The sequence below is a fragment of the Eptesicus fuscus genome, chromosome 8 (genome assembly GCF_027574615.1).
Source record: "Eptesicus fuscus isolate TK198812 chromosome 8, DD_ASM_mEF_20220401, whole genome shotgun sequence".
In the NCBI taxonomy this organism is placed as follows: Eukaryota; Metazoa; Chordata; class Mammalia; order Chiroptera; family Vespertilionidae; genus Eptesicus; species Eptesicus fuscus.
Window position 1 is genome coordinate 73707240 of NC_072480.1, and position 23157 is coordinate 73730396.

General features: G+C 46.3%; 2 protein-coding genes across 3 annotated transcripts in view; one reads left to right on the forward strand and one right to left on the reverse strand.

Annotated features, from left to right (window-relative positions):
* Positions 1-11168, reverse strand: part of CARS2 (cysteinyl-tRNA synthetase 2, mitochondrial) — a 39674-nt gene extending 28506 nt beyond the window's left edge. Inside the window, 3 exon segments of the mRNA XM_028148830.2 lie at positions 2728-2845; positions 10545-10595; positions 10940-11168. Coding sequence (XP_028004631.2) covers positions 2728-2845; positions 10545-10595; positions 10940-11145 — 375 coding nt within the window. The 5' untranslated portion in view covers positions 11146-11168.
* Positions 11169-16560: 5392 nt separating this feature from the next.
* ING1 (inhibitor of growth family member 1) lies at positions 16561-22325 on the forward strand. Of its 2 annotated transcripts, none has more exons than XM_054719966.1 (2): positions 16561-17009; positions 21371-22325. In XM_054719966.1, the coding sequence occupies exons 1-2, from the start codon at positions 16874-16876 to the stop codon at positions 22072-22074; spliced, it is 840 nt and encodes a 279-aa protein (XP_054575941.1). In that variant the 5' UTR covers positions 16561-16873; the 3' UTR covers positions 22075-22325. The 2 variants fall into 2 exon arrangements, with proteins under 2 accessions (XP_054575941.1, XP_054575942.1); XM_054719967.1 differs by lacking the exon at positions 16561-17009 and adding an exon at positions 18068-18180.
* The last annotated feature ends 832 nt before the right edge of the window (positions 22326-23157 follow it).

The window sequence follows — 23157 nt, forward strand, 5'->3', positions numbered from 1 at the left end:
CCGCCCCCAATTCAGACACCAGCTGCAAAAGATGGTTCCCAGGCCACTTGTATTTCTACCCACTGACTACAATTCGGGGGCTTGACAGAATGAGTCACACAACTCAGAAAAGCCGTTTACTTACTACCAGTTTATTTAAAAGGACACAACTCAGGGTACCAGATGGACGACATACATAGGGCAAGGTATGGGGAAGGGGCGGAGCTCCCATACCCTCTGAGTTCTCATCTCTCGCCCCCCCAGCACCTCCCTGTGTCCACCAGCCCTGCAGCTGCCGAGCCCTGTCCTTTGGGGTTATACGGGGACTTCATTACTTAGGATGGTTGATTAAATCATTGGCTCCAGATGATCAGTTGCACCTCAGGCCACTCTTCCCACCCAGGAGGTGGGGTAGAGGAATAAAGATGGGAGTGAAAGTCCCCTCCCCTTCTATTACTGGCTTGGACTTTCTGGGTCCAGACCCACCCCGCAGCCACCCAGGCCCCAGGCACAAGTCATGTTATAAGCATACAGAAGACACTCCATTACTCCAGAGATTCCATGGTATTAGGCACTCAGTGCCAGAAACCACAACAAAGACCAAATACATACTTTTCTTATACCACAGCCCTGAGCTCACTGAGCTTCTGATTTCTACATCCAGGTTGGTCTGGATTTCTTTAGGTACCTCAAACTCCCCCTCGCTCTCCTCACAAAGTCTGCTCTCTGAGGCATGCCCTCTCTTTGTGCTTGGCACCCAAGGACCCCTCTCAGCGGCCCCATCTCTAATCGGGTCCTCCTCACCCCCAGAGGGAGCCCTTTTCACTGGACCAAGCAGATCCTGTGCTGAAATATCCCGAGAGCCTCCCGAACAACACCCAAATCCTCAACACACCACCCAAGCCCAGGACATCCCACTAGTTCCCCCAGCGACACCTTCAGGCCCTCCTAAATGTCCCCAAAACACTGGACTGACTGGTTCCCAGGCAGAAGACACTCCTTTAGGCCCCTTTTCTGCCTCTCTTCACGCCCTTCCCTCGGCCTAGAATGTCCTTACCATTCTTGCTCTCCACGTGTCGATCCCTTCCTAATGCTTAAGATCCTGTGGGCTAACCTCCTCCAGTAAGTCATTCGGGAATTCCAGAGAAGCCTGGGAATCTTCGCATCCCTGTTATCAGGGCTTATAAAATCAATTACGTCACACACCAAGCATCTGTCTGTAGGTCCGTCTGCATCAATGGACACAAGCTCCAATCTGGAACTGCCTTCCTTACTTCTCTTTGCACAAAGTCCCACACAGGTCTGACCCCGAATGTTCAGTGCATGCTCAGGGCCAGTTCTGGAAATGGAATTTGAGTCTACTGCAAGGGAACACGATACCCTGACTAAACTACCCAAACAAACAGAAACGGGAAACCCCACCTCTCTAAAATGATCCATCTTTAGGAGAGTGGCAAATTTACCAAATAAACTGCTCATCCTTGAACCACTTATAAAAAATATTTAAGGAAACAAAAAAGATACTCATCGAGGCGCCATTTTTAACAGCTAGAAACAACACAATAGTCAATGACGAAGGATGTAGGGGAACTGCTAAATAGCCACCCACGGTGGAATGCTATCTAGTTATTGAAAAGGCATATCAGTAGAAAATAGGAAGACGTGGTTTCTACAAAATAAATCTGACAGAAAATAGCAGAATATGGAAGTAACCTAAGGGTCCAAAAACAAAGATGGTTAATATGATGTGCCCACATGGTGAACTGTTATAAGGCTATTTTTTAAATGTTCAAGAATTTTTAAAAACATGCACAAACAACCAAAATTTAGTAAGTATAAAAAACATATTGTAGCCCTGGCTGGTGTAGCTCAACTGGCTGAGCGTCGTTCCAAGCACCAAAAGGTTGCTGGTTCGATTCCCAGCCCAGGTTGTGGGCTCTATACCCAGTAGGGGGCATTCAGGAGGCAGCTGATCTATGCTCTGTTCTCACATTGATATTTCTCTCTCCCTCTCCCTTCTCTCTCTCTAAAAAAAATTGATAAAAAATCTTTTTTTTAAAAGCAGACTATATAACAATACAAAGCAGAAACTGGTTTTCTAAAAAAATATTATATACATGTGCATACATTTTGTAAAAATTATAGGAATGTAAAGTACTCAATGTAGTTTTCTCTGAAAATTAGATAATTGAACAATTATTTATAGCCCTTTAGAGATAATTAAGTTGCTAATTATAAAAAGCAGAAGAGGTGAAAGTAGACTTTTTAAAATATAACTATTCCTATAACTATTAATTTAATTTTTCATTAGAATTCTCACACCCAAAACTTCCTTTAACTGTCATGTGAGATATAAGAGAAATAACCTATCCACTCTTAACAAATGATAACATTAAACCTCACATGAGCTTAATTTCGTTAGCCTAAAAGTAGCCTTTTAATTTCCCTCTGTAAAGAGGGAGTAAGGTATTTACCTTGGAGGCTGAGGGGCCAGGAAAGAGATTACAGATTCAAGTCAGGAGGCCCCCTTTAATAAGGCAATTCATTAAAGACTTCAGGGACCAAAATCAAATAGACCTGAACTTCCTTCACCAGGACAAAAGGATCCCTCTGATTACCTGTCAGAGCACACATACCTGTATAGTTAGATGGGAAAAGTACTTGTGAAACACAAATAAGAAAAACTGCTACATGGAGATAAAACACTCAGCAATCAAGTTATCAATCCACATAGTCTTCAACACTTACTTCATTGGCCCTTTTAATTATCTTATCATCCACATCTGTAATTCCCATCACCATGATGATGTTGCATCCAAAAACCCTGGTTAGGATCCTTCGAATTATATCAAATCTAACATATGAGCTGAAAGAAAAGAAATGTTAGGGTATCCTTAATAATACATTGAGTCATCATTGTGGTCTTTAAAAAAGAGTGCATTACATGTTAACACACTGCTACCTAACTTCAAGTGTGGGATATAATCATCTATCCTACATAATAAAAGGCTAATATGCAAATCAACCGAATGGTGGAACAACCAGTTGCTATGATGTGCACTGACCACCAGGGGGTAGATGCTCAACACAGAAGCCACCCACAGGGGGAGCGACGCTCAGCCAGAAGCCAGGCACCAAGCTCACAGCTGGTGAGCACAACGGCGGTGGCGGGAGCTTCTCCCACCTCCACGGCAGCGCTAAGGATATCTGACTGATGGCTCCCGGACTGAGAGAGGACACAGGCCCAGCTGAGGGACGGACACACACACACAGTGCACACATTTTGTGCACTGGGCCTCTAGTGTATATATATATAAAACCCTAATATGCAAATAGACCGAACGGCAGAACAACTGAATAATCAGTCACTATGACGTGGGCTGACCATGAGGGGGTGCACACGGAACATTGCAGGTGTAGGCAGCAGGCGACAGAGCGCAGAACATGGAGGGCGTCGGCCGTGGTGGGATGGTGGAGCAGGTGAATGGGGGCGCCAGACCAAGGCAGGGCGCTGGGTGCTATCATCAGGGCGAGCTTCTGGTGGTTACTGAAAATTCTTTGCTCCCACGTGCAGAGGTCCCACCCGGCACTTGCACCTGCTGCCAGCACCAGCCCCGTTCACACCCGCTGCCCACACCAGGCACTGGCCCCAATCGTTCAGCACCACCAGCAGGTGCAAGCAGCTGCTGCGGCCCCGATCGCCCCTCAGGGCTTCTCCACCGCCCCCCCCTGCTCCTGAGGGGTGATCAGGGCAGCAGCTGCCGCTCGCACCTGCTGCTAGCGCCAACCCCAATTGCTCCACGCCGTCAGCGGGTGCAAATGAGGCCAGTGCTGTCAGCGCGTGGGAGCGGCGGCGGCAGGAGTGGGGCGGCAGGCAGACAGGGGACAAGCGGCTGCGGCGGGAGGGGCTGGGTGGGGCGTGGAGGATGGGCCGAGACCTGCCCCTGTGCCCACCGCAGCCTCGTGGCCCACAGTTCCTTTCAAGGTGCACAAATTCATGCACTGGGCCCCTAGTATAATCAATAGTTCAAGTACAGCTAGAAAAAGATTTTTACTGACTGGGTCACACTGGTCCTCACAAGAAATCAGCACAGGTAACTGCCTCAATTTCAGGATACATGTTAGCATTTTTAATTTTAGAGCTGTTGTTCAAGTGAATTACATCTATTTAATTGTACAAAACTTTACCCTAATACAAACTCACTGGGTAGTTAAAACACTGAAAGCATGTACCATTCTTCATTTTCTCCAGTAACTATGTTTGACTATGACAAACTAGAAGCAAATAACTACAAATAAGAGCAAACACAATCCTATTAAAGCTGTAAAAGATTACTCCTAAGAAATGTGCACACCATTACAGATCACAAGCTTATTGGTAGACTACGTTGGGGAAACTCAGACTTATAAAATTGAACTGTTTTAAATTCCATTAAGATCATTCAAAAATCTCAAGAATCTGGTTTCCCATAAAAGCAACAGTACAATCTAAGGTCAGCTAATCTCATGCTCATCTCTGTTGTCCATGTGGCCTCTCTAAAATTGAGTTCACAAAATCATTTTCCCTTGAAAACAAGCCTCGTAATTGCATCCCTTGAACCTACCTCCCTCACTCACCCCAAATACGGCTGAGGCCAAAGTCCTCCGTTCTAGCAACAAAACTATCTCCGAAACCCTTGCCAAGATATTTAACCTTTTGAAGCCTCAGGCTGCTTATTTATAAATTGGGCAAAATTCCACTACCCCATAGAATTGTTACACATAATTTTAGTGCAGCATGGATTCCAACAAGCATGAGCTATTATTACCATTGTCATCACTATGCCTTTCATTCATCTATATATACAAAAGGCTAAGTGACTGACCGACCGACCATCTGTCCGACCGACCGGCCAGTACATCTGATGTGCACTGGCAATTTAAAAATAAACATTGATTTGCGCATGCGCGATATTTGTCCCCGTCTGACACTGGCCTCCCATTTAAATGAATTCGAAGGCAGTTTCCCATGATGTCAGCGTTTGCGATGACTATTAATAAATCACAAGGACAAACTCTAGACAGAGTAGGAATATTCCTACCTGAACCCATTTTCGGACATGGTCGGTTAATGTTGCTTTCTCTCGAGTTCGAAGAGCGTGTGACATTAAAGTTAAAGTTGTAAATACTTCATCACAAGGGAAATTAGTCAAGCACTTTTACTCTTAATGTGGTAAACAGGGAGATATTAGAATAAATTTAATCAATTTATCAGTCATTGCTTATATCAATGTTGTTTTTATATCATGTTTTTGTTGTTTTTATACCATGCTTTTGTTGTTTTTATGTCATGTCTTTGTTGTTGTTATATCATGTTGTTATTGTTTATTAATCAATTTATACATTATTTTCATATATATTTTACTAATTTTCTTTAATCTCTGACACTTCTATTATAGAGAAAGGGCAAATAGCGATATTAAAATGTTTCTTCTAATTAATTTCCTCTCAATGTGCATGAATCCGTGCACGGGTCCACTAGTCTTGAATAAGAAAAGACTTTACAGGATATGAGATTTAAGAGAAAAAGTTAACATGCACCTAAAACAGTGAAAACAGCTGAAACCGGTTTGGCTCAGTGGATAGAGCATCGGCCTGCGGACTGAAGGGTCCCAGGTTCGATTCTGGTCAAGGGCATGTACCTTGGTTGCGGGCACATCCCCGGTGGGGGGTGTGCAGGAGGCAGCTGATCGATGTTTCCCTCTCATCGATGTTTCTAACTCTTTATCCCTCTCCCTTCCTCTCTGTAAAAAATCAATAAAATATATATTTATTTTAAAAAGTTTTAAAAGTTAAAAAAAATAAAATAAAATAAAACAGTGAAAACAAAAAGTTAAGTCACACGCTTGTGCCAGAGGAGCTCATGGGCTGTAATGACCTGAGATGCTGCAGGTGGGCTGCTCCCCCAGGGCCACTCCACATGAATCACAGGAGGCTGCATGGTGGAGGGGGCGGAGAACGTGAGCTCAGCCCATCTGCCTGGCTCCCCACTTTCCTGCTGTGAGACCGGATAACCCTCTGCATTGCAGTATCCCCATTTGTAATTTGGGGATAATAACAGCACTGCCATGAAGAACAGACACACAGACCAACAGAACAGAATTGAAAGCCCAGAAATAAACCCACATATTTGAGAGCAAACAAGTTTTCACAAAGAAACCAAAAACATACAATGGAGAAAAGAAAACCTCTTCAATAAATGGTGCTGGGAAAATTGGAAAGCCACATGCAGAGAATGAAACTTGACTGCTATTTGTCACCATACACAAAAACTAACTTGAAATGAATTAAAGACCAAAATATAAGACCTGAAACAACAAAATACATAGAAGAAAACATTGGTACCCAACTTATGGACCTTGGACGTAAGAGAGGATTTTATAAATTTAATCTCCAAGGCAAGGGAAGTAAAAGCAAAATTAAATGAATGGAACTGTATCAAACTAAAAAGCTTCTGCACAGCAAAAGAAACCACCATCAAAACAAAAAGGCAACTAACTGAAAGGGGGAAGATATTTGCAAACACCTCCGATAAGGGGATAATATCCAAAATATATGAAGAACTCATACAACAACAACAAATCCAATTAAAGAATGGACAGAGGGCCGAAACCGGTTTGGCTCAGTGGATGGAGCGTCGGCCTGCGAACTGGGGGGGTCCCAGGTTCGATTCCGGTCAGGGGCATGTGCCTTGGTTGTGGGCACATCCCCAGTGGGGGGGGGGGGGGGGGGCAGGAGGCAGCTGGTCGATGTTTCTCTCTCATCGATGTTTCTAACTTGCTATCCCTGTCCCTTCCTCTCTGTAGAAAATCAATAAAATATATTATTAAAAAAAAAAAAATGAATGGACAGAGGACCTGAACAGACACTTCTCCCAATAAGACATATACAGGGCCAGCAAATATTTATTTATAAAAATATATGTTCATTGTAGCATTATTCACGGTGACCAAGACATGGAAACAACCAAAAACTGAAGTGTCTTTTGATAGATAATTGGATAAAGATGTGGTACATATATATACAATGAAATACTACTCAGCCATCAGAAAAGATAAAATACTGCCATTTGCAACATGGATGGATTCTGAAAATATGCTAAGCGAAATAAATCAGATAGAAAGTAAAAAACTTGATTTCACCTCTATGTGGGATATAAGACTGAAAGCAACAAATGAACAAATAAGACAAACAAAAACTCATAGACACAGACAACAGTAGGGTGGTTGCAGAGGGAAGTGGGGTGGGGGAAGATAGAAAAGGGTAAAAGGAGTGCCGGAAGAAGACTTGATCTTGAGTGAACGAACACAATGCAATATACAGATGATGGATTATAGAATTGTATACCTGAAACCTATATCATTTTATTAACCAATGTTACCCCAATAAATGTAATAAAATTAAAAATAACAGCACTGCCACCTGGTGTCATTAGGAGAATTACATCGGCTGGTGTTTCTACAGCATTAGAACAGTGGTGGCACATAGCAAGTGCTATCTGTGCCTGTTAAGTATACATTTGTTTGGTTTGGTTTGGGTTGTTGTTGTTTTTTTAATCCTTTTTTTAAAATATATTTTTATTGATTTCAGAGAGGAAGAGGGAGAGAGAGAGAAACACCAATGATGAGAGAATCATTGATTGGCTGCCTCCTGCTTGCCCCCTACTGGGGATCGAGCCCGCAACCCCGGGCATGTGCCCTTGACTGGAATCGAACTCAGGACCATTTGGTCCGCAGGCCGACGCTCTATCCACTGAGCCAAACCAGCTAGGGCTGTTTTGTTTTGTTTTATATAGAGGTTGGTGTAGCTACCTGGGGAGTTAAGTAGGACAGACCTATAGAACCACAGAGATGTCTTTAGGATTCTGAACTTTACCTTAAGAGCAGTGGAGCCATGCCTACCATCTCTGCCGCCAAGATCTCCCAACTTTTGCAGAAATCTTGTAGTACTAAGATTTTCTGCCTCGAACGGCCACCTTGAGTAGAATAACTCTTTTTGAGGAATGGGTTTTATTTTATTAGCAAAACTTCCATAGTGGTTATCCTTGAGTGGGGGCGGGGGAAAGGAGAGATGAAGGAGGGCATTGAGGACGCTTGGGTGTTGGTACTGATGTGTTTCTCCATCTAAGAGCCATGAATATTCATTCAGCTGTACACTTAAGATTTGTACCCTTTTCTGCATTTGTAAGGGCAAATACAAATTATAAGTTAAAGGCCTGATTCTCTAGTTGAAAATAAGAGACTCTCCCCCTCCTTCTTTCTTTCAGAATTTCCTCAGATCTTTTAAAATGTATGTAAATTTTTCTAATCCTATATAATAAAAGCCTAATATGCAAATTGCCCCCTTGGGCAGTTGTTCAACCAGGAGTTCCGCTCGCTATGACATGTGCTGACCACCAGGGGATGGCGTGGGACATGGCGGGTGTCAGTGATGTGCTGGCAACGGACAGCAGTGAAGGCACTGCCAGCCCCGATGGGCCCCGACGAGAGCGGGACTGCGGCAGGATGGTGGAGCAGGTGAGCAGGCAGCGCCAGGCCAAGGCGGGTATGAGTGGGGGCCCAATCGCCCTGCTGATTGCCCCACAGATGGTGACCAGCAGCGGCTCCCAGGCGCTGAGGGAGCCACCCGGGAGGGGGGGGGGGCGCCCTGATCAATCACCCTGCAGGCAGGATGGTGGAGCAGGTGAGGGGGTGGTGCCAGGCCACGGTGGGGTGCCAGGCAGGGCTGTGGGGCTGGGGGCGCGAGCTGGGGCCCAATCCCCGCAGGCCACCCCGAGGGACCCCGCCTGTGCACGAATTTGTGCACTGGGCCTCTAGTAACTGAATAAGCCACTGTCAGTGTGGACAATTCAAGAAAGTTTCAAGGACCTGTAAGCCATCCCTTAAAAATGAAGTCAATGACAATAATGTTCCAGCTGAAACCGGTATGGCTCAGTGGATAGAGCGTCGGTCTGCGGACTGAAGGGTCCCAGGTTCGATTCTGGTCAGGGGCATGTACCTTGGTTGCAGGCACATCCCCGGTAGGGGGGTGTGCAGGAGGCAGCTGGTCGATGTTTCTCTCTCATCGATGTTTCTAGCTCTCTATTCCTCTCCCTTCCTCTCTGTAAAAAAATCAATAAAAATATATTTAAAAAAATAAAATAAATAATGTTCTATCACCCAAGTCCACACTGCAAGCCCTGCCTAACTAGTGAATGGTATCCACTTAGCTCTACAGAAGAGTACAATTCCTTTCTATCTTTGCAATCATTTTAGTGGGCTGCCTATAAGGTGCATCTCATTCCGGTTTAATGCTTGTTCAATAATAAAACTGTTTTCTTTCTCTTCTGCCTTTATGGAGATGTTTTTCAAGTAGGGAGATTATTCATTTTCATATTTCCCCAATATATTTCATGCTTCAATAAAGAGGTCAAAATGTGCTTTTTTATAATTAAGTTAGCCCCAAGTGAAGGGGAAAAAGAATGATTCCTAGACCATTTATTTTGTTATAACAAAACACAAAAAAGTTCAGATGTTGCTGGCTGATATATACTTTTTTTAAACGTATGCTAAACAAAGGTAACTTTTTATTTTACTAGTTGTCTCAATCTGAAGAATAACAAGTTTAAGTGATGTACAAGAGAACATACAAAATATTAGGGAACGTGGCAATTTTGACAAATGAGAGAGCCAAGCACAGGGATGAGATATACACCAGGCTCCACCCCAGCTCCAACACATCCTATATGTGTGACCACTGGTAGGTTACTTATCCTCAATAGTTGTTGAAACCTCACCACACATCACACTTCAGGTTCTGTGTTAAGCAACAATCTCATAAAATAGTGAAGATTCAAAAAGATGAATAATATTGCCCTGGCAGGGTGGCTCAGTTGGTTGGAGCGCTGTCTCATACACCAAAAGGTTGCAGGTTGGATTCCGGGTCAGGGCACATACCCAGGTTGTGAGTTTGATCCCCAGTCGGGGCAGGAAGGGAGGCAGCCAATGGATGTTCTCACCTTTCTCTCTCTCTGTCTTTCTGTCTCTCTCTCTCTCTCTCTCCCTTCTCCTTTCTCTCTCTAAAGAGCAATGAATATATCCTTGAGTGAGGATTTAAAAAAACAAACAAACAGGGGTACTATTATCACCCTCCCATCTCAAGATGAAAAAACCAGAACTCAAAGTATTAAAGTGGCTTGTCCAAAGTTGGAAAGTAAATAACTAGTGGGAGCAAGACGTAAGTACTGACCCGCTGATTCCAGGGCCACTGGAAAGGCCTCACCTCACTAAGCCCATCAAGAGACACCTAATTCCAAAATGGGACCTTTCACTGCTCCTCATTGCCTCCGGGGTTGCCTCACCTGTGAAATCCATGTAAGTGTTTAGAACTGTTATAAGGGCCAGATGAGACTGTAACATGTGTGCTTCCCACACTACCTGGAATATAGTAATTATTCAGTATTCTTACGTAGACACTGAGAGATGAAAAAAACCTGCAAAAGGCTTTTCTTTCCCAAATAAACGAAAATTCCAATTGAGGACACTCACCAAGCATGGCCAAGGTGTGCATGGTCATAAACAGTGGGCCCACAGCTATACCTAGGAACAAAGTTAAAATACATCATGTGAAACATATTTGCAAGAAAAGATATCACCTTCTCAACTAGGATTATCCTATAACCATGTCCTTTTTTTTTTTTAAGGAACCACTTTTGTGGAATGTATAGCTAGGAATATATTACTTGACTTGCTAAATTCATACCAAAGTCCTGTCATTTCACTGTGACTATACCATGTCTTCGATGGTGCCCCCATGCATTTTATTATTTACTAAACGATTTTCACCTGAGAACCCGACCCCGCTTTCCACCCAAAACGCTCAGTCCACAGTCCTTCCCGCCCCACCGCCCCCAGAACCTCGCTCCCACAATCCCTGGAGCTACCAGGAGGCGGCGTCCGCGCTGCCCACGATTAAAGGGTCCTTTCTCAGGGTGAGGCTGTTGTACACCTTGACGCCCGTATCGTGGCCTTCAGGCTGCAGCCAGCCTTGCCCGCGCGTCCCGGACACCGCCCGCCCCGGCCCCGGCCCCAGGCCCAGCGAGGCCGGGAGCAGCGGAGCGCCCAGACCGGCCCCGAGCACCCGCAGCATGACAGGCCCGCGAGCCACCCGGAACCAGAGGACTCGGGGCAGCTTGGGAGCTCGCCACGCCCATCCAAGGCCCCGCCCACCTCGGGAGGGACCGCCCAGCACACGCCCCGCCCACCCATCCCCCGAAGACGACCGGCACGGCCCCGCCCAGCCCGAAAGGTACCCGGCCGGGCCCCGCCCTCCCCGAAAGGGGAAGGACGCGGCCACCTCCACCCCGGAATGGGACCCGCCCAGCTCCCGCCCACCCCGGAAGAGGACCAGGCACAGCCGCGCCCGTCCCGGAAAGGACTCGGTCCGGCTCCCCCCACCCCAGCCTAGCAGTTGGGAAGCGGCGGCTCCGCCTCCGTCCGGCCAGTCGGCGTCCGCCGGAGCGCTGGGGGAGGGGCAGGGGCGCCGGCGGGGGCCGGAGTCGGTGCCCCAGACCGCGGGAGGAGGGATTCTCCCCCGCCCCGGGGAGGGACACCTCTCCGTATCTGCGCAGATCGCTGCTGTGGTGTGGACCCGGGCGCGGGGAGTCTCCGGGAGCCGGAGTGCACGGTACGGGGACCGGCCGCCGGTTCCTCGCGCGTTCGCGAAGCACGTTTGCACTCCCAACATGGACACAGGTTTGCACCTCCAAGAGACGCACACACCCAGAGCATGTCTGCATCCCCAAAACACACCCTTTCTCCGTCTCCGGATGCAAGACCAGAGCTAGGAGAGCACCCATTCATCAAGTACTGGTACACGTGGTAGGCAATGTCTGCTCGGGATTCGTGTTAAGGTTAAAAGATCATCTCGTCTCTCAAGAACAAAAACATTCTAAATTGCGGTTTCAGCGGGACTTTTTAAAGGGGGGTTCACTTGAAGTTATTTTCAAATTATCTCGACAAACGTGCCCCTGTTAATATGTTGCACAACAGTGTTACAAAAACAAACACATAGAAATCTTTGCACTTGCGGTCCTTAAAGAGCACGGAGATTTCTCAGTTCTTTTTTTGGGGGGGGGTGGGGGGGCGTTGTTTTGTTAATTCTATTGAAAGGCCAGTAATTAAGTAGAGACAAATCAGAGTGTTCCTAAAGCATTAAAAAAAAAAAAATTTTTTTTTGAGATCCCTGGAGTCTGTTTCAAGCTGAACTGTAGCCTAATGTAAGTTATGTTCTATGGATAACACTAAAATGTTAGAACCTGTTGTGAATTAGGAGACCACAACATCAAAGCTAAGCAGTGCTCCCTGACTACTCAAAGTTCTACTGATGTATTATCCTTTCCTCACTGCCTGCTACTTACCTTGGTGTTATGTTGTAATTGACTCTTGTTTCTAGTACAATGGGCATATTTCTCTCCCTCAGTACTTTTTAGATTGTAAATTCTTTTGAATCTCGACCTGTACCAGCACTACATTCAGAAAAGGGTTGCTGAATTAATCTGATGAAATCCACCAGTTGTGCATCTGGGAAGAAATTTGGGTGGTAAAATACCTGATAGAGCCCGGCCGGCAAGGCTCAGTGGTTGAGCATCGACCTATGAACCAGGAGGTCACGGTTGGATTCTCCGTGAGGGCCCGGATTTCAGACTTGTTCCCCAATGTGGGGCTGTTCCCCAATGTGGGGCGTGCTGGAAGCAACGGATCAATAATTCTCTGTCATCATTAACGTTTCTCTCTCTTCCTCTCTGAAATCAATAATTTTTTAAAAAAAAGTATAAAATATGCCAGGTGCATTTAAAAAAATACCTGATAGAGGAAGCTCTAATCCAATTATTAGGTGTGCCAGTAAAATAAGAAAATGAACAAAAGGCTTGATTGCAATCTGTGAGAACACAGAATTCAAGGAAAAAACTGGAAGTTTTGAAAACAGATTTAGTAACATTGCCGACCAAATCCTGCACACAATCCGGATAGCTGCAGTGTTTGAATTGGTCATTGAAATCATGACTTTTATATTAACAATGTATCTTCTGTCTTAAGAAAACTGGTCATGTAATGGGTTCAGTCCTTGACTTGCAGCAATTCTACCTTTTCTTAAGTTTTTTTTGGATTCAGCAAAAACAGTTATAAACATAATTCATTATTTAACTATTGTTAAAAATAAGACTTCTTTTGCAGGTTGAATATTAAGGTAAAGTAAAAGTGACTGGGAAGATTATATACCAAAAAAGAGAATCTTGTTCATTTGAAGTGACCCCCCTCCCTAATCTAGGTCAGAACAAGAAAGTACATTAAAAGAAATCATTCCAAAATATGAATGCCATTTCTTAGTCCTTAAATGACAACAAAAAACGTAGTCCTCAGTATTACATTTTCTTTCGAGGCAAAATCTTGTAAATCCAAAGTAGAAAAGATAAAGGTATTGTTTAGGGCATTTCAAATTTGAAATGAATGTGTTGATTTATTTTTTAAGAAGCTCAAAACAAAGAATTATATATTTATCTTTTACTCCCTTAGGTTTGAGCATCTTCAGTTAAACTAGAAATACCATTTTAGAAAAAAATATTTAGTATCTATCTACACTCCAAAGAGCAACTGAAACAACCAAGATTCTTCAATGTATCTTCAAAATTAAACACTTTTCCTTGGTGGTATATGTATTTCAAATGCATGATCACACTTCACTATTTTAGCTATTGGTCTACTAACCTTGTTCAGAAAACGGTGAAGTCATTCACTGTTTTCTAAAGGTATATCTTTTAATAACTTTGTAAAGCTAATAAATAAAATATTTTCTGACTTCTTACCCAAAGGGGTAAATTAAATGTCTTACGGAATGTAAGCTCCTTATTTGCTACTGTATCCACAGGGCATAGAACAGTAGCTAGAACATGGTAGGCACTCATTAAATATTTCTTGTTGAATGAATAAGATGTCTTTCTGTTTTAAATGTCTGTAAAGTCCATGAAATACGAGAGGAATCATTATTCAGATAGTGTCCTGACTTAGAAAAGATAACCATGCCCAAATTCCAGCTTGATTGTTGTTGGAAGAAATAAATTATTTCTAACCTTTATTCTTAAGTTCATATAAACACTACTCAGTCAAGAGCCAATGAACGAAAGCATTAAAAGAACCTATCTCTCTCTTGCTGTTGTCCTTTAAAACTGCTTGCATGGCCCTAGCTGGTTTGGCTCAGTGGATAGAGCCTCGGCCTGAGGACTAAAGGGCCCCGGGTTCGATTCTGGTCAAGGGCACCGGTACCTTGTTTGCAGGTTCCGAGGCAACCAATCGATGTGTTTCTCTCACATCAATCTTTCCCTCTCTCTTTCACTCTCTCTAAAAAAAGAAAAAAAAAAATCAATGGAAAAACATCCTCAGTGAGGATTAACAAAACAAAAATAAAACAATAAAACTGCTTGCATGCTATTAGAGGAAAAATTATAGTTGTTCTTATTCAACTTTGTGCTCTCTTTATTCCATGTAAAATGTCCGTTTCCACATAATGTCATAATAGTAGTCCTTGTGCAGACCAATAAAATTTTGTTGTATGAAATGAAACTTTTCTTGTGATGTGTTTTTAACTGGGCCAAGACTGGAAAACGTGTGAATCTTTAAGTAAAATAACAAGTCATTTTCCCAAATATCAAAGTGAACGTCCTCCAGATGTGGGGGTTGGATGGGGGAATGTAAATAAGAGTGAAGAACCAACCCATTTACTTCAAAGTGTAAATATTATTCGTCGTTTGTCTCCGTAGCAACAAACGTTCCAATGTAAACAATCCATTTCGAATGACAGAACAGCTCAGTTTAGCCTCATTTGTTGTTCCGCTATCATATCACAAGATGCCCTCCAGATCGCTGGAAAGAGCACCACTGCGGATAATACGTAACCCACTTCATAAAAATGGGATTGGCCCGAAATATTACTGGATTGCATATAGGAATTTTAAAAATTCCCCAAGGACTTGATTGTCCCCTTGTTGGATCACGAACACCCCGAATGTCAATACTACAAGTGCGTCCGAGAGAGCTGTAATTAATTATTTTATGTCTACACGGTGTGCCCTACACACATGGCACAAGGGCAGACCCGGAGTCAAGGGTGAAACCTTCTGAAGTAATGAGAGGGGAGGAAAAGCGGAGCACTGCCCTGGCACGGCGTTGGCAGAGCCGTCACGAGGCTGAGGGGTCAGGCTAATTCACAGGGCTAGCGACAACGACCAGACCACCCGCGCACCTTGGGGAGGACAGGCCGGGCAGACTGCAGAGAACGGGTGGGAAGCTCGGGCGACCGCGGCCGGGAAGGACGCGCTGCAGCGCAGGCCGGGACCCGCGGACAAAGGCGGGGTGGCCACGCCCCCAAGGCGGAATCTCTGACGTAAGGGGCGGGCCTGTGCGCCGGCCCGTCGTCCAGGCAACGGGGTAGTCTGTGCCTCGGCTTTTAAAAAAGCCCCAAATCTGGGAGTTTGGGGTGCGGAGAGGAGCCACTGGGGAGGGGAGGCCGAGACGGCACAGGGAGAGAGACCCTAGGATCCCGGCGACGCCTGGAGACGCCTGTCCGGCTTAGGTCTAGGTGTCTTTCCCGAAGTGAAGGAGCTGAGTTTGAGAGCAGATTGCAGAGCACAGGCTGCAAGGGGTCGAGGTCACCCGCCCTTCAGCGAGGGCCCGGGCCGGAAGCAGTTCCCCTCGCGGGCCCCTTTGTCTCCAGGCCGCTCGGTGCTGGGCTCTGACCAGTGACACAAAGGGAGCGCGGTGAGGACCGCGCAGGCGCGCGAGCCGCCGAGATTGCTGGGAGTGGTGGTCCGGCCACTAAATGGTAGGTGTCCCGCGCGGGCCAGCGGCCACCCTGGCCAGACAAGTGCGCATGAGCCACCACTTCCGCCCCGCTCGGGCCGCCCAGTCTCCACCCCTCCGCAGGACGCGGGTTTCTAGTACCGTGTAGTAGTTAGGAGCCCTGGAGGAGTTAGCCGGCCTCGTCCCGCCTTCTCTTCATGTTGATTGGGCCACTGAAATGAAGGAGGCAGTGGACTGGCTCACGGAGTTGTCAGTCTGTTCCGAGACGTACATATACCCCTGCTGCGCGGTGGGCACTAGAGCTTGAGGGGCTGAGTGGGAGAACCGGGAGACTGCCTAGGCGTGCGATGGTCTCGAGGCGGCGGTCCTGCGGCAGGGCCGGTTCCGTCTGGGTCTTGGGCGGGTCTGGCTGCCACCCCGCGTCACCCGGCAGGCATGCAGCGGTGCCGAACAGGCTCTGCCTCCAAGTACGAAACTCATAGTAAAGTTTGCGCCTCCTCTGCCGCCTCTTGCCCCCGCGACCCCCGCCCCGGCAAAGGTGACAGACAAAGCCACACCCCCGCGAGGCCGGGCCGGTGAGGGGCGTGAATGCGGCGGGGGCGGGGCCCGTGGGGAGGGGGCAGTGGGGGGTGACGGAGCGCATGCGCTGTGCGGGGGGCCGAATGTTTCCCAAGTGTTTGAAACTGGTATTTGGGTTTTCCACGTTGGACAAGTGCGGCGCGGCGGGCAGCGCGCTCCCCTTCCCGCGCTCGCTTGGCCCGGCCCCGGCCCCTGCGCCGGGGTGCGCGCCCGCACGCCCGCCCGCGCCCGCCCCGCGCCCGAGGCCGCGGAGCGCTGGCCCGGCCCGCCGCGCCGGGTCCCCGGGCCCAGGCGGCGCGGCTCGCAGATGTAGCGGCGCGGGGCCGGCAGGAGGGGGGACGCCGGCGGGCGGGAGGTTTGCATTTTGCAGGGCTGGGCTCCGAGGGGGCGGGGGCTGGAGGAAGCGGAAAGCCGCGCCGAGTCGCCGGGGATCTCGGTGAACCATGTTGAGCCCTGCCAACGGGGAGCAGATCCACCTGGTGAACTATGTGGAGGACTACCTGGACTCCATCGAGTCTCTGCCTTTCGACCTGCAGAGAAACGTATCGCTGATGCGGGAGATCGACGCGAAATACCAAGGTACGGCGGGATGGATGGGCGGGGGCGGCCGCTCCATCCCCGCGGGTCGCGGCTCGCCGCGGGGCCGTGGGTCGTCCTGTTCCCTTCCCGGGGAGCCCTGGGCCCTTGGCGGCGGCTCTGCCCCGGCAGGAACAAAAGGTCTGGAGCGTCTTTGATTCTCCAAGGTCCTTGTGCGCAAAGCCGGGACACGGAGGAGGAAGGAGAAATGAGAGGTCTCAATGCCAGGCTGCGCGAGCAAAGCGCTCTTTGTAGTGAAGTGACGAGGCGGGGTGCTGCGGGGGAGGGGGCTCAGGGGCGCAGGCTACGGCGCAGAAGGAGGGATGTGCCGCGTTCGCCAGGGCTGAGGGGCGCGGGGATGGAGCTACGCGCAGGGCTGCTGGGAGGGCGCTGCGGACGAGGGGTCCCTGGCCCTGCTCGCCATCTCCGGGGCTACCTCCACCCAGTCCCGAATCTGTTATATAAAGTCTAGGGTCGGTACTATGCGCGGTGCAGCCCCGGTCGCCCCCCCCCCCCAGTCCTCCCTCCCCCCCCGACCCTCCCGCGGCACTGGACACCGAGTGGGGGACGACACGGCCGGGTGTAGTTTGCGGAGGGCCAGGGCTTTATTCCGTGCGTACGGTGGGGAAGGGAGGGGAGGATGAGGCAAGTCGACCATCTGTGCTGTGCTCGGGGGGCGTGCGCTAAGACCAGGGGCTTGGAGAGGAACCTGGCAGGGGAGAGGACCTGTGGGTCGTCGTCTGCAGCCCCGGCCACCCAGAGTGCCGGAGAGAAGCGGAGGGTTCATGTCCGCTGGGAATTGTTGGCTGTTGGGGAAACTTTCCTGCCAGGTCAGGCATGGCATTGGGGGCTCTGTTTGGAACGTAGGTCGTCACTCGGAGTTTACTCGTGTTTACAAGGCTGCGCAGCAGGGAAACGGAAGAGTGGGGGGAGGTGGAAAGCCTCCGGCTGCCGTGAAATACACAGAAATCCCTTCCCAGCGAGGCGCCCCTGCGCGCTCTACCAGAAACTCGGTTTCGCAGCGACATTTATACGGGGCTTATTAGCATATTGTGAACGTCCCGCTTCGACATTCTTTTGATTGGCTGTGGCGTCCCCATGGAATGTCCTTATCCGTCCGCTCCTGAGCCATTGGTTGCTGGGCCGGATGAGGGCGGGCCTTGCGCTGTGACTGGCACCGATCTGTGTTTCCGCGGCCTTCTTTTTTCTCTTTTCGTAGAGGGGCAGGGAGGAGGGAGGAGGTTGAATTGATTTGAATGTCTTCGGGTCGCCCGGCTTCCGGCCTTGGATTGGCTATTGGTGCTGCGGGGTGGGCCGTGTTCCCCAGCTCTGTTCTCTGATTGGCTCCCCGTCTGGCCTCCGCCTTTGGCCCGATGACCCCCCCATAGGCGGTGGTTCCCGGGGCGGGGTGCGTCGCCCGCTGGACACCTCCCCATTGGCCTGGTGATGGCCCCGCCCTGATCCTGGGGACCCGAGCCAGGCAACTTCCGGCCGCGGAGCAATGGCGGCGCCCCGGTGCCGGGGGCAAGGCTTGTTAGCTGCGTTCCTGGCTCCACCGAGGAGGAAGCTTATGTCTCCCACCCAGGCCCCGGGGACCCGCGGGACAGGCCAGCGGCCGCGAGGAACAGGGGAAACGTGAGTGACCCGTGCCCGGGAGCTCTCGGTGGTTGGTGCCCGGGATGGCTCGGGTAGTGCAATGATTGAAGAACCGGGGTATTTGTGTTTGGCGGCCTTTGCAGAATTCGTGGTCACTGGCACTGTTAATTAGCACTTTACCAGATGACGAAAAAAAAGTGTCTCCTAAAAATTTCCTAACATCCACATCGTACCCCTTAAAGGTACTTTCTTCTTTATTCCTATGAAGAAACCTGTCTCGCTGTTCAGTTAATACATGCTGCGGTCCTTATTTGGCTCCTGCGGAGAAAATGAATTCCACCCCCACCCCGGCACATCTGAAGCCAGTGCTGTTGAGTGAGCTGTAAAGCCTACCCGTCATGATAATAGTCATAACACATTTGGTTGGCACTTACTATAAATGCAGCATAGTTCTGAAAAATTAAGCTTTTATTTTTATTAAAGACCTGTGTTGCAAGTCAGCGTTGCTTAAGTCTTTTGCTTAGTATGCATCAGTTGGAGATTAATTCATAAGGATGGATTATAATTATTTCCCAATTTTAAATGGTATTTGAGGTTATTCTTGAATTATTGGATTCAAAATTATTTTTGAATTATTTTTCAGGTGTTATTTTTTAAATCCCACCCACCATATGAAGTCAGCTTCATAAAGAACTTAAGTGCAAACCTTACGTAAAAATTAAAATACATTTCTGATCATTGGAAAGGTCAGATTAAATTTTGCTGCAGTCTTATTTAAACCTTAAGATTTCTTTCATGGTTCCATTACTTTCCTACAGTAATGTTGCTGTGGAGCACTTCTAGGTGAGAGGGTCAGCAGCAGTTTGAGCTGATGGGGCTGAAGAAATGGGTATCCTGACCAGATGCCTCCCTAGTTAGCCCTGGTTCCTCTTTACAGACATTTGTACTTACACGGCTTTGTTAATAGAGTACTTTGCTTGGGGCATCCAAGAAATACATGCCATTATGAAGGTAACAATTACTTATTGCTAATTTTGTGATGTTTGTTTCTCTCCCACAAGTGAGGCTTCACATGAATGTAAACTTGTTTGTGATATAAAATAAGCTGTATTTATTAAAATTTTAAATTAGCCATATGGTAGAATTGTCCTCTTTTCTATGAAATCTTAAAACTGTCTCTAGAAATTTGGCTACTTATTAAGCCATATGATAGTTCTGTAATGTGCAGTTTGTTTAAAAATAAATGGCAGAAACTCATTTTAAGATGAAATAGAACTTGGGTTAAGTTGGGCATAGCTATTTATTTTCAGAATTAATTACTATAAGAGACTGTAAGGCTGTGGCATTCCTCCTTTCTGGTGAGAGACTGTCTACATTGTTTCTCTAGGAAATACCTTCAGAGTTATTTTAGTTTAAGAATATAGCCTGGAAAATAATACTTACAGTTTACCTAAGCTTCAGTGTTTGCCTAAGTTCATATGTTTACCCTAGTTTTAGATTTACTCCTTAAAACTATTTGGAGATAAAATCTGGGTGATAGCCGCATTTTATACATTTCTCTCCCATCTCCACACACACTTCCTAATGGAGAGTAGGATTCTCTGGTTTTGAGAGCCTGCAAAAGGTTTTCAGGAGAAAAGTCTAATACTATCTAACTGTACTATTTCGGAAAATAACTGGAAATCTCTACCTGTTTATTTAGGCTTTTGGCAAGAATGTTTATTTTCCTTATTTCAGTCAGATTTTTTAACAGCTTTTATTTCTTGAGAAATTGCCTAATTACATTTTAAATTCACATATACTGTCTTCCTACCTGTCTGAGAAGGTTTAAATTTATTCGTAATTTTAGTAATGTTTTACAATCTATAGCTATAAACATACTATTGTTTTAAGCAGTAAATGCAAAAGCAAAATCAGCAAGGCCAGGTTGTGAAACCTTTCTTGTTTTCAGTAATACAGAGAAATAACATGCTAGGATGAAAATGATGTGACTGATAAATTGAAGCTCTGGGTTATAAGTAACATTTTTATTATTTTATAAATCCTCACCTGAGGATATTTTTCTGTTGCTTTTTAGAGAGAGTGGGAGGGAGGGAGTAGGAGAGAGAGAGAGAAATATTGATATGAGAGAGACACATTGATTGGTTGCCTCTGGACTGAGCCCCAACCTGGGCCAGGGATGGAACCTGCAACCCATGTACGTGCCCTTGACCAGGAGTTGAACCCAAGCCCTTTAAGTGTTTTGGCCAACACTTACTACTGAACAACACCAGCCAGAGAGCCATAAGTAATATTATATATATGCTGTAATCTCATAGGGTGTTGTAGATATTAGTACATAAAATAAAAAGAATAAAGGCCTTTAATTTAAACAATGGAAATGTAGAACATAGTCACTAATTTTATTGAAAATAAAAATTTGGACCCTAGCGCTTCATCTAAATGTGAACTTTCCCCCTAATTGCCCATCCCAGGAGTATTTGTTATTTATGCTTCTGAACACACACACAGAATCCCTTGGAGAACTTTGGCACTTTGCTAAATGAGAACTGTGTTGATATTTGTATTTAGTTCCAGGGATTTTTTTCAACAGGAAAAAGAAAAGGTCTGCTGAGAAAGGATATACAAGTTATAAGATTTTTCATACTAAGAAGCCTTGCATTGATTTTTTCTGTCCTTTGCAATTACATTTTCACAGACTAGAGAATTAAATAAAAGCCTTGATAGTGTTTATAGTGTGGGTATAATGCTTATTTTTTCCTTTGCAGAAATCCTGAAGGAATTAGATGAGTATTATGAGAAGTTTAAACGGGAGACGGACAGCAACCAGAAGAGGAGAGCGTTGCACTGCATTCAGAGAGCCCTGATCCGGAGCCAGGAGCTGGGCGATGAGAAGATCCAGATTGTGAGTCAGATGGTGGAGCTGGTGGAGAACAGGACCAGGCAGGTGGACAGTCACGTGGAACTCTTTGAGGCACACCAAGAGGTCAATGACACCACTGGCCACAGTGGCAAAGCTGGCCAGGATAAGTCTAAGAACGAGACAATCACACAGGCAGAAAAGCCCAATAACAAGAGGTCTCGGAGACAGCGCAACAATGAAAATCGGGAGAATGCAGCCAATAATCACGACCATGATGACATCACCTCAGGAACGCCTAAGGAGAAGAAAGCAAAGGCCTCCAAGAAGAAGAAACGCTCCAAGGCCAAAGCAGAGAGGGAAGCATCCCCTGCAGACCTTCCCATCGACCCAAACGAGCCCACGTACTGTCTGTGCAATCAGGTCTCCTATGGAGAAATGATCGGCTGTGACAATGACGAGTGCCCCATCGAGTGGTTCCACTTCTCCTGTGTAGGACTGAATCATAAACCAAAGGGCAAGTGGTACTGTCCCAAATGTCGAGGGGAGAACGAGAAAACAATGGACAAAGCCCTGGAGAAATCCAAAAAGGAGAGGGCTTATAACAGGTAGTTGGTGGACCTTGCTGAACAGGGAGGAGAACTAAGCCAGTGTATTTATTACATTGCCACCTTTGGTGAGGCGCAAAGACTGTACAATGTATATTTTTAAAGAATGTTAGAAAAGGAGCCATTCCTTTTGTAGGGATGGCAGTGATTCTCTGCCTTTTGTTTTCGTTGGTACACATGTGTAACAAGAAAGTGGTCTGTGGATCAACATTTTAGAAACTACAAATATAGGTTTGAATTAAACACTCAAGTGAGTCTCAGACTGTTGTTTCTTTTTTTTTTTTTTGGCTGGGAAGTTGACTTGGAAGCAACCTAACACATTAAATGTAGAAAGAAAAGATTCATTCCACTACTGTTTTAACAAAAATAATGTTATTTCATGAACAAATTTTTAAAAAATTAGCCAAGTTGCTAAATCTTCTTGCTATCATAATATATATCCATATAACAATAAAAAGGTTTCAAGTTTGAAGATTATTTTATGAAAAGGTAAATTAAATTTTACATGACAAACATTTTATATTCTGTCATGTTAACCCCAAATGGCCAGATTTAAATGATTGGGTACATTTTTTATTAAGCCAAGCAGAAGTGGTCTAGTCATAGGATTTCAAAATCGTGCTTTTGCTATTACACATCCTAGTGTAGCGTATTTAATTTATATAGGGTATACAAATGTACATTTCCAAGTGAACTTGCACTTGCTGTATTATAATCAGAAGTGCAGCCAGATGCCATTGTGAAATGAAGGTGTGTTCCCTGCTATGTGCATGAGAGCTGTATAGAAGTGACATCAAGAAATAAATGAAACTTAGCTAGTTCCTCTAGCACAGTGGTTCTCAACCTTTCTAATGCCGTGACCCTTTAATACAGTTCCTCATGTGTGGTGACCCCCAACCATAAAATTATTTTTGTTGCTACTTCGTAACTAATTTTGCTACTGTTATGAATCGTAATGTAAATATCTGTTTTCCGATGGTCTTAGGCGACCCTGCTAGCGGTTCTCAACCTGTGGCCCACAGGTTGAGAACCGCTGCTATAGAGCCTAAGACTATCGGAAAACACAGATATTTACATTACAATTCAT